The sequence below is a fragment of the Artibeus jamaicensis genome, unplaced genomic scaffold (genome assembly GCF_021234435.1).
Source record: "Artibeus jamaicensis isolate MK-2021 breed Jamaican fruit bat unplaced genomic scaffold, CSHL_Jam_final scaffold_916, whole genome shotgun sequence".
NCBI lineage: Eukaryota > Metazoa > Chordata > Mammalia > Chiroptera > Phyllostomidae > Artibeus > Artibeus jamaicensis.
The window spans coordinates 38,626,519-38,643,342 of NW_026522059.1; the positions used below are offsets into that span (position 1 = coordinate 38,626,519).

Below are 16,824 nucleotides of genomic sequence, written 5' to 3' on the forward strand. Positions count from 1 at the left end.
GCAAAAGTTAAAGCCTGCCCTACTCCCATCTCATGCTTTTACAATAATAAAAGTTGTCAATATTACTTTTAAAAATATATTTTATTGATTATGCTATTACAGTTGTCCCATCTCACCCCTTCACTCCCCTCCACCCTGTACAGCCTCTCCTATCCATATTCTCCCCCTTTAGTTCATGTCCATGGGTCATACATATAAGTTCTTTGGCTTCTACATTTCCTATACTATTCTTACCCTCCCCCTTTCTATTTTCTACCTACCATCTATGCTACTTTTTCTCTGTACCTTTTCCCCCTCTCTCCCTCTCCCACTCCCCTGTTGATAACCCTTCATGTGATCTCCATTTCTGTGGTTCTGTTGCTGTTCTAGTTGTTTGCTTAGTTTTTCTTTTTGTTTTAGGTGTGGTTGTTAATAATTGTGAGTTGGCTGTCATTTTACTATACATATTTTCTATATTCTTTTTCTTAGATAAGTCCCTTTAACATTTCATATAATAAGGGCTTGGTGATGATGAACTCCTTGAACTTGACTTTATCTGAGAAGCACTTTATCTGCCCTTCCATTCTAAATGAAAGCTTTGCTGGATAGAGCAATCTTGGATGCAGGTCCTTGTCTTTCATGACTTGGAATACTTCTTTCCAGCCCCTTCTTGCCTCTAAGGTCTCTTTTGAGAAATCCACTGACAGTCTGATGGGAACTCCTTTGTAGGCGACTATGTCCTTATCTCTTGCTGCTTCTAGGATTCTCTCCTTCATTTTAATCTTGGCTAATATAATGATGATGTGCCTTGGTGTGTTTCTTCTTGGGTCCAACTTCTTTGGGACTCTCTGAGCTTCCTGGACTTCCTGGAAGTTTATTTCCTTTGCCAGATTGGGGAAGTTCTCCTTTATTATTTGTTCAAATAAGTTTTCCACTTGTCGCTCTTCCTCTTCCCCTTCTGGTACCCCTATAATTCGGATGTTGGAAGGTTTAAAGATGTCCTAGAGGTTCTTAAGCCTCTCCTCATTTTTTTGAATTCTTGTTTCTTCATTCTTTTCTAGTTGGATGTTTCTTCCTTCTGGTCCACACCATTGATTTGAGTCCATTTCCTTCCCATCACTATTGGTTCCCTGTACATTTTTCTTTATTTCACTTAGTGTAGCCTTCATTTTTTCCATCTAATTTGCAACCAAATTCAACCAATTCTGTGAGTATCCTGATTGCTAGTGTTCTGAATTGTGCATTTGATAGATTGGCTATCTCTTCATCACTTAGTTGTATTTTTTCTGGAGCTTTGATGTGTTCTTTTGTTTAGGCCATTTTTTTCTTTTGTCTTGATGCACCTGTTGTGTATGAGGGGTGGAGCCTTAGGTGGTCACTAGGGTGGGGTAACCAATGTCACTGTGTTGTGACACTATATGTGGGGAAGGGGTTGGAGAGGGAACAATGGCGCTTGCTCCACTCTCTGTCTGATTTCAGTTACTTCCCCTGCTTCCCACTAGCAGATTGGGCCCTTCTGGCACTGACTTCCTATGGGTGGGTTTGTGTACATTCTACGACCCTGTGGGTTTCTCCAACCAACTCTCCTGTAAGACTGGCAATTTCTCCCGCTGCCTCCACCCCCACAGGTGTTTTCAATCAATGGTTTGAGGCTTTATTTTCCTGCACTTGGGCCCTGGGTTGTGAATTCCATCCTGCTCCTCAGTTGTTTCTCCCGGTTTATATGCGCATGAATGTAGGACCACCCAGCCTGCAATCCACCACCCCAGCTGCACCCTTGCATGCCCTGCTCCACAATCCGCCACCTCGCTGGGTCCACCAGCTGCTGCCTTACTAGGAGTCCTCTATGCCTGGCTGCCTGTCTCTCCCCTCTTACTGGTTTAGATGGATGTGTCTTCTTTAACTCATTGGTGGTCGGACTTCTATACAGTTCAATTTTCTGTCAATTCCGGTTGTTTTTTGTTTTTAAATCGTTGTTGTCCCTTTGGTTGTGCGAGGAGGTAAAGCATTTCTACCTATGCCTCCATCTTCAATTGTGAATATTGAAGTTAAGACGAATGCATATGAAGCACCTAGGAGAGCCTATAAGTGTAACAGCCATTTGATGGCATTACCTTAATATTAAATTACACTGCTTTTACTGTCTGCATAATTTTTCTTTTATGTTGATAAACCATTTAAACTAGTTTCACAATGTAAATGCCTCCAAACTGGGGTTCTAATGTAATACACTAGTATAAGCATTCAAACACATCTTTCTTGCTTGTATTGAATTCCTTTTTAAGATAAAATGTTTGTCAAAGGATATATCCATATTTCTGGCTTTTGCTCAGTATTGTTTTCCAAAGGATTATACCAGTTTCAATACTATTATTGAAACCTTGTTGGCAGAATTTAGAAAAATTTTGGTACCTTAGTAGTAATGGCATTTCAAATCCATTTTAATCTGTACTTTCTGTGTCCTTGTAAGCATAAATACTTATGCACTCGTTTATTATTTGTTTTTCCCCATTCATTCTACAGTTATTGTATTTATTGAGCATCTGGATTTATCACTATTCTAAAGACTGGAGTCTAGCAATTAATAGAAGAGAAAAAAATCTGCTTACGGGATTGGTTGTTACAGGTCTATTAAAAGTATAGTCTTTTAGGTACCATATTAAACTAGCATAAGCTTTTCAAACTAACATAACCCAAGCCCTGGGAGTATTTGGCCTTTGCAGAAGGATAAGAAGTAGGTGCAGCCATGTGAAGGATGAGCAAGGTGCACCTTCTTGCTCATTAATTTACTACTAATAAAGTCATTTACTTAAAGATTTGGAGTAAGAAGGTAAAATAGTATACATAACTTTAAAATCAGTTTATAATTAAAAATTTGAGAAGCATTAATGTACTACTCAAAACAACTCTGTGGGGTTAAGGAGTATGACTATCCCTTTAAGTGTTTTCAGTTTTGGGTGATTTCAAATAAAAAGCCATTATAAACATTTGCATTGTAGGAAACTTGTATTTGCTTAGCATCTTCATCGTCGCCAAACTTGTATAGTCAGTGCTTTCCCCCCTCATTCTAAGAGCTATGAAGCAGTATCTCAATGTGGTTTTTATTTGCATTTCTCTAAGGATTGATGATGTGAAGCATTTTTTCACATGGTTTATTTGCCATTTGTGTATCTTTTTTGGTAAAGTGTCTGTTCTAATCTTTTCCCTCCTTTTTTTCTCATTAGGGAGTCTTGAGAGTTCTTTATATACTCTGAATATAACTTCTTTATTAAATATATTGCTAAAAAACCAACTCCCAGGTGATGATATATTTGAATATGCATATTCAAACAACTGTGAATGGCTTTAGTTAAAACTCCACACTTTGTCCTTATAACTGATTTATAAAAATTTGCAATCTCTTTGAGGAACTTTTTCTCTACCTCTAAAATGAGGGGAATTTAGTTTACTGGCAATAAACTGGCAAAATCTAAAATACCTGACTTCAGGATCTAAAAAGGTACTCTATATAAAACTGACTTAGCCTAAAATACAGCACAAATTCTGTTTCCTGTTAGGATATTAAATAACTAGAGAAATGTATGACTCAGTGAGTAAATAAGAAAACACTGTCTTCAAGTGACATTACTTTCTAAATTAGGTTAAACAAAAAGTGAACCAGCAACACGGTATGGAATGATTTAAAAGGAAAACTATATGCCTTCTTTCCCAGAAGGCTTGAGAAAAAGGAACTATATAAAAAAGCAGTTGTTTTAAATTTTGAAAGTAGTGCATGCCAGCTCCTCTTACTTCACATTTGCACCTGCATCTCTGATTTGCAAAAAGTGATGCGTAACATTTCAAAATAGCAAAATGTACGTCTGTTACAATATTAACGTGTGGTTTAATGCTCTATGCAGTAGAGCATGTTACCTTGCATATCATCTCTAATGGATACTGTAGTTAATGTACTTTAACACTACTTGAATTGAGTTCATAGTAACTAGATTTGAAACCTGTAAAGTAGTTGCAACTGCATAAGCTCTTCGGATGCAGTCCCCCGTCCTGCCTTCTCTCTTACTGTTGACCACCGTAGTCATTTATCTGTGTGAAATTCCCAGTCCGCTCCTGCCTTCCAGCATTGTTGTCCTGGATCAGGGCTCCTTCCGGGACACACCAGTTATTTCTCCCACTTTGAAGAACCTGCCGCCGACCTGGATTATTTCCCTTTTCCGTTCCAAGCACGTCTCCAGCTAAAAACTTTTTTTTTCACCTGTCACATTCTTGCTCATTCATGATATTCAGCTTTCTGCCACAGAGTGTTAGCTACCCCAGTAGTTATGCCATTTGGTCAAAAATAGCTCACAGTTTTGCTTAAGCAGCAACAGCCACCCAAATTTGATGGTAAGACTTCTCTCACGTCCAAAGACCGCGCCTCCTACTAGTGCGGCTTGCTATATCCGAGGAGTGAGGAGCTGTGGCCAAAAGAAGGCTGCACGGACTTGTCCCAACTAGCCCGCCCAATTCCCCAAGGACACGGTCCACGAACCCTTAGAAGTGTGAGCTCTGGTCCCTGAGTCCAGACTCGTCTCTACGCCGGTGCTGGCGTTCCTTTTCCCAGCAGGCTCCGCGCAACACCCTGCGCCCCGCCTCCTCGCGGTGCGGCGCTGGGCGCGCACCTCGGCCTGTCACAGCTAAACCCTTGAGCCACACCCGCGGACCTACACCCTGAATCCCAGCTCCTTCCCGACTCCCGCGAGTTCCAGTCCCGGCTTCCAGCACCCCAGCCCCGCCCTCAGCCTCGCGCGCTCTCCCCGCCCCGCCCCCGTCCTCGCGTGCGGCCGCCGCAACCAATGAGGTTCGGGGCCGCGTGCGCAGATTCAAACGGCGGCTCTTGAGGGAGGCTAGGCGCGAGATTCGGCGGTGGGCACAAAACCCTGCAGGAGGCTGCGAGCCCTGCAGAGCGGCTTGCTGCGGAGGGTGGGCGGGGATCGGCGCCGGTGGCTGGAAGGCTGAGAGTCGGCGGGAGGGGCCGGCGGAGGGCGGGAGCGCGGCTGCTGACATGTTGGGGGCATCCCTGAACTGGCCTGGCCTGGGCTAGGAACGGTGCTGCGGGCCGGGGGCGGGTCTCCGTCCCTCCTTCCCACCGTCTTGCCCTGCTGGAGTAGCGTTCCGTACTTCGTGCCCTCCGATAGGGAGCCGGGGAATCGGCGGGAGGGTCGGGGAAAGGAGCGTTTTCCTGAGGCTGGAGGAGGCTAAACTGCGTCCCCGCCCAGCCTGCGCCGATGCGGTACTTGAAGGATGGCGAAGAGGTCGCGCAGGTGGGTGACATCCCTTTCGCCCAGGCCTGTCGGCACAGCCTTGTCCCAGATTCTCTTTCCATTCCCGTCTCTTATCCACCGGGCCGTCTTCGGCCGGGGCAGAGATTTCCCTTCCGGCTGCTCCATAGCCGCCTCGGCCAGGCTAGCCGGAGCCAGGGCAGAGGTTTCCCTTCCCGCTGCTCCTTAGCCGCCTCCGCCCGGCTGGCCGGAACACGGCCGTGACGTGTGCACAGTTGCGGACCACTGTGTTTAAGACGCGAAAAGTAGTAATAGATGCGCAGGTTGCTCCTTCGAATTGATTCCCTCTATAATCTTTCACAGCCACTTTTTGGTGGGGAGTTTCTTGCCAGGTAAGTCTGTGCTCTTTGGGGAATACGCTACGCAGAGAAAAGTGGTACTGTCCTGCCAGGATGACCTGAAAATGGTGTTCAGGGGGACTCTTTCTCTGAATCACTACCAGTTAAAATAGGAACTCCGTGGTAAACCTGGACGGGGACCCCTCTGCCAAACTTACTCCCTTAATGGTTTGAAAATCTGCTGAGGAATAGTTGGAGGAGAACGTTTTTGATGTTTTTTGTAATTACCGTACTCATGTTCTTAGCTGCGTGTGTGTGTGTGTGTGTGTGTGTGTGTGTGTGTGTGTGAGTGATCTTCTATTGGAAGCTGTCACACTGTTACTACTAGTAGCTTGATCTTAAAATAAAACAATGTATTTGTTTCACTTAATATTTTGAGTGTCTGTGTTTGGTTCTGACCGTACCTAAGTTTGCACAGAGGTAAGACACATTTTTTGTTGTTGGAAAATGTGCTAGGGTGGATTTATGCCTCTGATTTTCATATCTATGTCACTATAGTAGCTACTTTTAAATTGTGTGTAGTAGTCACTTAGAAGACAAAAAACTAGACTGTCTTTTAATGGCATTATTAATAAACTTTAAAAGATATTTGACAGAATTTCCAAATGGTTTTATTTCTAGATCCATAACCTCAAAGTCTTAACTTATTTCTTAAATTGAAACTTAATATCAGGATTCGTTCATTGCAGATTTCTGTTAAAAATTGATGATAATACACATAATATTTGTTGCTTTATTCACTTATTAGGCATCTGTGTATGGAAGATGTTTTTGCAGAAAACGGCATAAAATATAATTCTTTGTTAGCCTATTAGTTTGTAGCAACTACAGAATAGGTCAAACTCTTGTGGTGGAAAAAATTCAAATACAAATACATATACACCCACATATCTAGAACAGGGTTTTCAACCTTGGCAGTCTTTTTTTTTTTTTTAGATTTTATTTATTTATTTTTAGAGAGAGGGGAAGAAGGGAAGGAGAAAGAGAAGGAGAGAAGCATCAGTGTGTGGTTCTCTGTGCGAGAAGCATGAATGGCGTCTCGCGCGCCACCTACTGGGGACCTGGCTGGAAACCCAGGCTTGTGCCCGAGACCAGGAATTGAACCGGCAACCCTTTCCTTGGCCATCTACACCAGCCAGGGCTCAACCTTGGCACTCTTGATGTTGATATTTTGGGAGGAGGCTGACCTGTACTTTGACCCATATTTAGCAACATTCCTGGCCTGCAAAGAGTTGATACCAGTAAGGACTTACCCCAGTCCTGAAAATCAAAGATCTCCAGACATTACCAAATGTCTGTTGGGGGACAAAGTCACCCAGGTAAGAATCACTGCTCTAGAATGTCAAAGACCTAATTAACCTTTTAAATTTCAGAAAAGACCAATATTGAAAGCTCCTGTAATTCTAATTATTGAGGTACCAGTTTAGGCCTTTTCTTTTGAATATACAAAAATTGTAAAAATAACTTCATTAAGCAAAGTGACAACTGACTATATGTGGCATTATCTATTTATCAGTACTAATGTTAATCTTATTCAAAATAATTTCTTGTCGAATGCTATCATCAGCATTTCATTATGTTTAGACATGGATACTTGAATATCAGAACTCTGCCTTCTCCAGTTGGTTTTCTGTTTGCTTCATAATAATAGACAAAGAATACATGATTTTGTGATTAACTTGCCCATATAAGCTTTCTTTTATTGAAAATATTATGAGCTTTGAGATCTAAACATTAGTTGTACTGTTGACTTTTAGTCCTGGTTTGCTGTATAAATTAATTTAAATATATGTTATAGAATGCCTTAAAGAGTCTTAAGTCTGGAGTAATTAAACATAGTGGAGTGAAGTTATACTCCCTATGGGAGTATTCAGGTGGAGGATGAGATGAGAAATTATCTCTGAATGATATATTTTCTTAGGGTCTTCATATTTGAATGTCTTGTGTTCTAAATTATAGTTCTCATATATGGAAATGTAACTTATTTATCTTAGAAGCTAATAGAATGTGAAATGCTTTGACAGGGGAACAATCTAATCATTTGGCAAAAGTCTAGTCTCAGGTCTTTTGGCTAAATATCTTAATGTTAAATATGAACTTACTTTATAATTGAAAGAGAAAGGAAATAATTTAGTCACTTTAAGATCTCCTCTAGACAACCATTTAAGTATTTGAGTGAAAATTATACTTTGCAGTATATAAGTTTTGCATAAGACTATAGGCATAAATCCTGTAACATGCTTTTTCTGTATGATCTGCAAAAAAAAAAGTAAAACACTGTTACCTCAGGTGTGAAACAGCTGAAGCATGTTGGCTTTTTTGATCTTTAAGATAGCTATATATATACATAAAGGAAAAGGTTCACTTAGTGTTGTGACTCTAAATAGTTTTAGATCCCGCTAGGGGTTTTAATGACATAATTTGCAGGCAACACTAAAATTGACATATGTTATTAACACATATTTGATTTTTAAAATTGTTGTTCAAGTACAGTTTTCTGCCTTTTACCCCCATCTCAGCCCCCACGTATTTTAAACATGTTTATGTATTAATTAATTTTAGTTTTTTAAGACAGTTCTGCCCTTAAAAATAAACTTTAAAAAAATGTCATTTAGAAGCCAGAAAGCCTATTTATGTAGTAACAGATTTAGGTATTTACACTTGACCTGTGACTGTACTAAACTAAAAAGGTAAAAGCCAGCTCTTGAATTGGAAGATGTATTTCGCTGGGGTATGTGTGTGTAGGAAGCAATTGTATTATGTTGTCTCCAGCAAAATGGGTGTTATGGTGAAAGAATACTGAAATATGAGGACTAACTTTTTAAAATCAGCTTTGTTATTAACTAGCAATGTTGTTTTGGTGAAGCAAGTAAACTATATACCAGTTTTTTACCTGTTATTATAATGGGTTTAAATCTTATGGTTTGTAATGTAACTTTTAATTTAATATACATCCTATTTTGAAGCCTTTTGTAATACTTTTTTCTCATTAAAAAATATCTACACACTAATGGAATAAAATAAAAATGTTCTCACATTGTTTTTGTTTATGGATAACTAGGTAGAACTTTCTTCAGTATTTACTTCAGTATTGCTATAAATAATAGTCCAAAAAAGTCAAGTTTGATGCTAGTTTGCAGTCAAGATTTTTGGGGAAAAAAATATTCATGTATGCAATGCATCATATTTACCACTGGGTGGCCTGATTTCACTATATTAAATTAACCTGGTACATTTTTATATCTTGAATTCAGTTGGACTTCAATAAATACAGTTATTCTGTCAAGACAGTATAATAAAGTTGTATTTTTTGATTATGATAAAAATTTCAGGCTTGATGCAGTTTGTTGTTTAAAATATGATTAATTTGAAGTGATTTTATATTAGAGCAAATTTAATAAAACTACTGATGTTTTTCCCATTTTAAACCAGTAGTTTGTTTTCAAATAAAAATAAACTTAAAAATTTTTTAAATTCTTTCTTTGGCTGCCTCATTTTACTTGTTTCAGGTGGTAAAATCAGTGGCTATAAAATCAAACATCTTCCATATGTTTTAATATTTTCAAGTATGAATAGTTTGTATATTATTTCACAAATGACTGTTATATCCTATTTGCTTACACCCCAGGGCAAAGTTACTCTTAACTATCTTCCTTGCTTAATGAGTCATAGTATTTTTTGTGTGTCCATGTGTTTCATTTGGCTGTTTCATATCAACCTAGTCACTTTGTTCATTCATAATTGACAAAGTGCTTTTCACTTGAATATGGTACTTAGGTAGTGTATTAACAGTTATACCATAAATATTTTCTTTGACTCAAAAAATAAAACTGACAGGAAGACTTAGGAAGCCCAGGCCTGGATAAAACATTCTGAGACCAAATTCTTCTTCTAGTTTTGCGACTGCAGATATAATTTCACTTTTTTTTCTATCTTCTAGTCTGTAATATTTTCAGACTAGAAACCCCAAGCTAGAAATGGTTTATCTACACAGGAATTTGATTTTATATATTACATCTTACCAGCACCTATTGCTACAACACAGATGTAAAAGATGATGTAAAAAATCAGAATAATAGAGCCAGATTATAGAGCAGGAGAACTTTTCATTGTTAAATGGTGGAATTGGAATATTGGTGAGGTTTCTTGTGGGGTTTTATCCTTTCCCTATTTTCAGCCACCTTTCTGTTGCGATGTTGATAAGTTTCTAGGATCTTTTTCTGTCACGCTTATTTGAAAGTTACATAATCTTTTCAACAATTACTTAAATAATATAGAAATAAATTATAAAACTAAGAAGTAGCTAGACTCTACTTCTTAGATAGACTCCAGGAAAGTCCCAGTGGTAGTGAGATGATTCTAAGAAATCTGCTTTAACCCTTCCTCCCACTCACCCACTCACAAACCCAGCTTCCTGAGCACTGGTTGAGCTGAATAACTCTGCCTGAAACTGATGACCATGCTGATGCAAAACAGAAGGGAAACCTCATGAAGAAATAGAAATTTCTCACAGACCAAATATCTGGTTTAAAAAAATAAGGGGGAATTTTAAAGTTAAGATGAACAAGTTTTCAGGAAAAATTACTCTTCTGACCCAAGTAATATTTTCAGATCATATTCTTAAAATAGTTTGGTAAGAACCTTAAGATGAATTTTGTGCACATTGGATATGATGTAGATACTTTTGTGAATACTTAAGATTTATATGGGCCAGTCCCATGATAGAAAACTTTTTATTTATACATATAACCTGATTTTTAAAAAAAAATCTCAAAATGCTGTTGTGGAAGCTGTTAGGATCTGAGGGAAAGGAAGAAGAGGGAAACCTGTGGGGAGTGCAGCTGAGGGCTGTTTGGGGCAGCAGAAGCGGGGATGTTGCTGGGACCGTTCTGGGAGTGGTTAGCAACATTAGCAGATGCCCCAAAGAAACCCTTCTGTACTTAATATATATATTCCTTATGTTTGTTTCAGCAGGTTCTGTTTTATTTATTCTAGCATTGGGGGTGCATTTGGATTTTGAAAGTCTTTTTTAACAAATGGGAATGCCTTTCATCTCCTCCTAGAGGTATTTTCATTTGTTAAAAAAATATTTTCTTATGCCCACTTGTGAAGTAATTATGGAATCCAGAGTAAGGAAAACAATTCATTAACTTTATACATACATATTTGAATGGCAGTTACTGTGTTTGGTGCTGCAGGGTGAACACATTACGTGTGGTCTTTATACTCCTGAACTTACTATTTGGTTGGGAAGATTGGCAGGTGTAATGGGCATTAAAAATGAAGGGTAGATGCCATGGTTATGTACAAATTGCACAGAAATATTTCAGTATGGTGCTCTGTCTGGTTTAGTAGCTGCCTTCAAAATTTATGAAATCATTGGCTCCTGAAACATTTCCAGTTTAACAGTTTGTAATCTTGGCTAATCAGGTGATATTTCTGAAAGCTGAAGATAGCCACAACCGGCAGGTATTTTCTTTATCTAAACATTTTTTCTTATTTTAAGTGAGGTTTAACAAAGCAAGCATGTAGAATTGGCAGATTGTTGTTACAAATAGACGTTGGCTTTATGGAGAGAGCATTGGAATACTGAAGTGTGTTGAACTAAAGAACCACACTGTGTGTCTACCCTAGGTTGGGGAATAAGGGATCTTGGTGTCTTGCTTGGTCAGATTTGAAGAATTTTGGTCCTATGGAATTAACACATCAAAGGAAATGAGAAGTTCCTACAAAGGATTTGTAGACAGTATATATTAAATCTAGGTCTTTAGCTGTCAGTTTTATAAATTTGAAACTTTATGTAATATTAGGAACTACCTACATGTTCTTAAGTATATATATTTTATAGTAAGGTTAAACAAATTATCAAGTTTTTGCTATTTGAAATCAAAATGAATTTTGGGGAAGTTGAATTTAGTAAAGCAAAATAATTTTGAATATTTTTAGGCAATCAGCCTATATACATTATAATAATATTGAGCCACCTCTTTGTGTCATGCTATATAAGATGTTTATACATTTTTCATTTATCGTCAAAGTAGCACTATAAAGTAGGTGGTATTTTCTTCATTTTACAAACAGGTGAACTACGGCCCTGAGAGGCTAATATGTTCAAGGATATAAAGGGAGTAGGTAATTTAGAACTAGAACTTTGCTGTGATTTCAAAATGTACTTGAGGTTTATCTTTGGAATGTTCCAACTTTTTGTATCTTCTTACCTATTTTTCCAGTATGGTATATGTAGTGGTAAGGCAGTAAGTTTTGGAGTTCAGCCATGCTATATTTGGTGTAAACTGTGGGCAAGAAGTTATACTCTTCCAAGTTTTCTTCCTGCTTTTTATTTTTTTTAATTATATTTTATTGATTATGCTATTACAGTTGTGCTGAGGTTTCCTCCTTTGACTGCCTCTACCAAGCACCTCTCATTCCCTCAGGCAATCTCCCCAGCATGGTTCATGTCCATGGGTCATGCCCGTAAGTTCTTTTTCTTTGGCTACTCCATTTCTTATACTGTACTTTATATGCCCATGACTATTCTGTACCTACCTATTTTTACTTCTTAATAGGTAGAAGTTCCCTCCCTTCTTCACCCATTCTCACCCACCCCACTCTCATCTGCAACCATCAAAATGTTCTCCGTATCCATGATTTTGTCTCTGTTCTTCTTGTTTACTTACTTTGTTTTTTAGATTCAATTGTTGATCAATACATATTTTTTGCCATTTTATTCATAGTTTTGGTTTTCTTCTTTTTCTTAATAAGACCCTTTAACATTTCATGTAATAATGGTTTGATGATGATGAACTCTTTTAGTTTTTTCTTGTCTGGGAAACTCTTTATCTGCCCTTTGATTCTAAATGACAGCTTTGCTGGGTAGAGCAATGTTTGCTGTAGGTCCCTGCTTTTCATGAGTTTGAATATTTCTTGCCAATCTATTCTAGCCTGCAAAGTTTCCATTGAGAAATCAGCTTATGGGAACTCCCCTGTAGGTCAGTAACTTCTTGTCTCTTGCTGCTTTTAAGATTCTCCCTTTATCTTTAACTTTTGGCATTTTAATTCCGATGTGTCTTAGAGTAGGCCTCTTTGCATCCACCTTGGTTGGGACTCTCTGTGCTTCCTAGACTTGCATGTCTATTTCCTTCACCAAATTAGGGAAGTTTTCTTTCATTATTTTTTCAAATAGATTTTCATTTTTTTGGTCTTTCTCTTCTCCTTCTGGCACCCCTATTATGAGAATGTAGGAATTCTTGAAGTTGTCCCAGAGGCTGCTTGTACTATCCTCATTTCTTTTTATTCTTTTTCCTTCTTGTTGTTTTGATTGGTTGTTTTTGCTTTCTTATGTTCCAAATCCTTGATTTGATTCTAAGCTTCATTCATTCTACTGTTTTCCCTGTAAACTCTTGTTTATTTCAGTTAGTACTCCTTCATTTCTGACTGGATATTTTTATGGTGTTGGGTCCTCACTAGGTTCCTTGAGCATCCTTGTAACCAATGTTTTGAACTCTGCATCTGATAGATTGCTTATCTCCATTTTGTTTAGCTCTTCTTTTTTTTAGTTTGATTTGTTCTTTTATTTGGGCCATGTTTCTTTGCCTCTTTGTTTTGTCAGCTGCACAGTGTTTGTTTCTATGTATTAGGCAGAGCTGCTTTGACTCCATGCCTTGGTAGTATGTCTTAATGCAGTAAGTGCCCTGTAGGGTCCAGTGGCACAACCTCCCCTATTCCCAAGCCGGGTACTGGAGGTATGCCCTTTGTGTGCGCTGAGTACACCCTCCTCTTGTAGTTGAGCCTTGGTTGCTGTTAGAAGATCAGTGGTAGGGATTTACCTAGGCCAGTCAGCTGTAAAGATTGGCTGTGACCACTGACCACCAACCTCTGCCCTCTGTAGAGGATCAGCTGTGCAGGGGTAGGGTGGTGGTGCTCCAGTGTGGTCTGTAGCTGCCCACTGGGTACACTGGCCTTGGGGTTTCCTGGATGGGTCAGGTCAAGGTCAGCCCCAACCTGTGTTTTGCCCAGGGTACCCTGCCTGAGCTATAAAGCAATTGGAGATGGCTGCTACTTGTGCTAGGCTTGGAGATTCCTAAGCAAAGCCAAGCTGTGAATCTAGGCTGGCTGCTCATAGTTCCCCGTCAGGGGCTCACTGAAGCCATCAGTTGCTTGTTTGAAAGGATTTAGGAAGTTGTAAAGCAGAAGCTAAGACCAACCATTCCTATGGGAACACAGTTTGGGTGGGCCCCTAAATTGGGTGGGGCAGAGTCTCTGGGGATCTCCAACACAGGTCAAAGAGTGTTAGCCAGCTTGATGGAGTCTCAGATATGGCACCAGCTTGCAAGCTCTGTGGGGGGAGGGTTTAGAAAAGGGACAATGACCTTTGTTCACTTTGATGTTATACCCTTTAGTTTCTCCCTGTATACCATTGGTACCTTACAAGCTGCTACCACGGAGCTGGAGCTCAGAGGCAGTGAGTCTTAGTAGGTGAGTCTCTGTGTTGGTTCTTTAAGATGAATTGCTTTGGACTCCAGTAGTTTCTTCCATCCACTCAATCCCCACTGATTTTTGCAGCAGAAGTTGTAGGGACATACCTTCCTGGAAGTGAAATCCTGGGCTGGAGGACTTGGTGTGGGCCTGGGACTTGTCACTCAAGAGATACCCCTTCCAAATTTTTATCCACCACACATGGGTGAGGGACCAGCTTGTTCTGCGTCTGCACCCCTCCTACCAGTCTGGAAGGATGTGGTATCTTTAATTCCTTAGTTGTCAGACTTCCGTTCAGCTAGATTTCTGACAGTTCTAAGTGATGGTTGTTCTGTATTTTAGCTGTAATTTTGATGTGTTTATTCATAGAGCAAGTCATGTCTGCCTGTTCCACCATCTTGACAAAAAGTCCTAAGTTTTCTATTATGTAAAATGGACATAATAATAATAATCCTTTTTGAGAGCATGGGATTTTAGGAGAGAAATTGTGTGGTCTACCACAATGTCTGGTACTTAGAAGATTTAAATAAATATTAGCTTATGTTATTTTCGGATACTGATGTAGCCCCTTGGCTACTAAAAATTTCCTAAGTCATTTTATCATAAAGACTTGCCCTCTTTTCTGGGGCTTTTTGCTCTTGCTCTCATGGTTTTAATTGTCCTCTGTATTCTGGTGACTGCCAAAACTGTGTGTCTACCCTAGACTTCTTTCCCGAACGGAAGATCTATGTACCCAGTTGCCTTCTAGATCTGGTCTGCACAGTAGGAATAACTATTGAGCTCTTGTAATGTGGCTTTTCTGAATTGAGATACACTGTAACTATAAAGTACACACCAGATTTTGAAGACATTAGTAGGAAAAAAAGGAATGTGAAAGATTTTAAGATTATGTTGATTATAAGTTGAAATGATAAAAATTTTATATATTGGGTTATATGTTTATTTTTCAAATTAATTTCACCTGTTTCTGTTTTTTTTTAATGTAGTTCCTAGGAAATTGCATGTATGGCTTGCATTGTATTTCTTTGTATAGTGCTATTCTATATATATCTACATGTATATTTCTCATACGGTTATTTTGTTTTTTAAGATTTCATTTACTTATTTTTAGAGAGAGAGCAGAAGGGAGGGAGAAAGAGATGGAGAGAAACATTGGTGTGCAGAGAAACATTTATCAGTTACCTCTTACAAGCCCCCAACTGGGAACTTGGCTGGCAACCCCCAGGCATGTGCCCTGACTTGAAATTGAACCTGTGACCTTTCCATTTTCAGGCCTGTGCTCAGTCCACTGAGCCACACCAGCCAGGGCTCTCATATAGTTCTTAAGTGCCTTGAAATCAGGTAGTACACAATTGCTTACTCTCCCCATTCCCTTCTCTCTCCCAAAGTTCAGTTTCTCCTTCTCTATTCTTTGGCTCTGTGAATTGCTCTATTTATTCTCTCAAAGCCACAGATTTTGAGGTCATTCTTGATTCTTCCTTTTCCCACATCTTCTATTTTCATTAGTTATAAAATCTTTTTAATTCTACTTATTTAATATATGTTTCACATGCTTCTTTCCATTGTCATTACTTTAGTCAGTTTGTTCTTTAATGGTTTTTTTGTCACATTTAAATCTCTTCTATCAAACTATAAAAATGGAATTCTACCCTATTATGGTACTATTATGATTTTATTTTAAAAATGTAAAATATTTGCTTCATCTGAAATACTTGTTATTTTAAAGTGGGACTTGATCTTTATTTTTTAAAAATAGCTACCCAGTGTCTTACCATTTATTGAAAAGTCTGTCATTACTTCACTGATATTGTTAAAATTTACCAAATTCCCAAATGGATCTTGTTTTTCTTCTGAATGTTCTATTCTGTTTTATTGATTTGTGTATCTGTTCATGTACCATTGCCATTCTGTTTTATGTATTGTTTCTCTATAGTATATTTTGATATTAATTTCGGGAGAACGGACAACTAGAATACTGTTTTTCCTACCCAAGAATATAGTCTGGATGTTTTTCCATTTGTTCAAGTCTTCTGTGTCTCATGATAGTGTTTTGGCTTTACTATGCTTTGATCTTGTACATAAGTTATTTCTACATATTTTAAGTTTTGTTGTTGGTATTATTAATGGATCATTTCTTCCATTGTGTCTTTTAAGACGCTGTGTTTTATATTTTGCCATTACTATTGACAGACCTTAATAATTTCTTATTTGGGTTATTGTAAAAGATTATTAATTGGTTTTCCTTCCTTCGTTTCTCCACACTCCTGCCAGTGATATCTGAAACACAAGATATTTATCTTTCAGTCCTTAAAGTCCTTTACCTTTATTGTATAAAGGTCAAATAAAGAATAAGGGTCCAACTTCTTAGCATGACATAAAGTTTACCACTTGGACCCTGGTGGCATGTCTACCTTTATCTCTGGTGTCAGTAATAACTATAGCTCCTTATTTTATATAATATATGCCTCTTAGTCTGAGTGGCTTCTTCAGTCATACCTGCTCATTTATTGAATTTACAAATGTAAATAAAATTCTTTATTTTACAATTGTGCTTTTTTTAGTGAGGATGAGGATGATGACCTTCAGTATGCCGATCATGATTATGAAGTACCACAACAGAAAGGATTAAAGAAACTCTGGAATAGAGTAAAATGGACAAGAGATGAGGTGATTATTTGACAAGGTTTATTCATTTCATACCTGTCTTTATTAAT

General features: G+C 38.4%; 1 protein-coding gene across 7 annotated transcripts in view; it reads left to right on the top strand.

Annotated features, from left to right (window-relative positions):
• Window positions 1-4,995: 4,995 nt before the first annotated feature.
• MYBL1 (MYB proto-oncogene like 1) overlaps window positions 4,996-16,824 on the top strand; it is a 39,631-nt gene continuing 27,802 nt past the window's right edge. For all 7 annotated transcript variants that reach the window (XM_053661252.1, XM_053661255.1, XM_053661253.1 and 4 more), the window contains exons 1-2: window positions 4,996-5,279; window positions 16,672-16,777. In XM_053661252.1, the coding sequence (XP_053517227.1) occupies window positions 5,260-5,279; window positions 16,672-16,777 (126 nt within the window). In that variant the 5' untranslated portion in view covers window positions 4,996-5,259. The remainder of the gene's footprint in view (window positions 5,280-16,671; window positions 16,778-16,824) is intronic.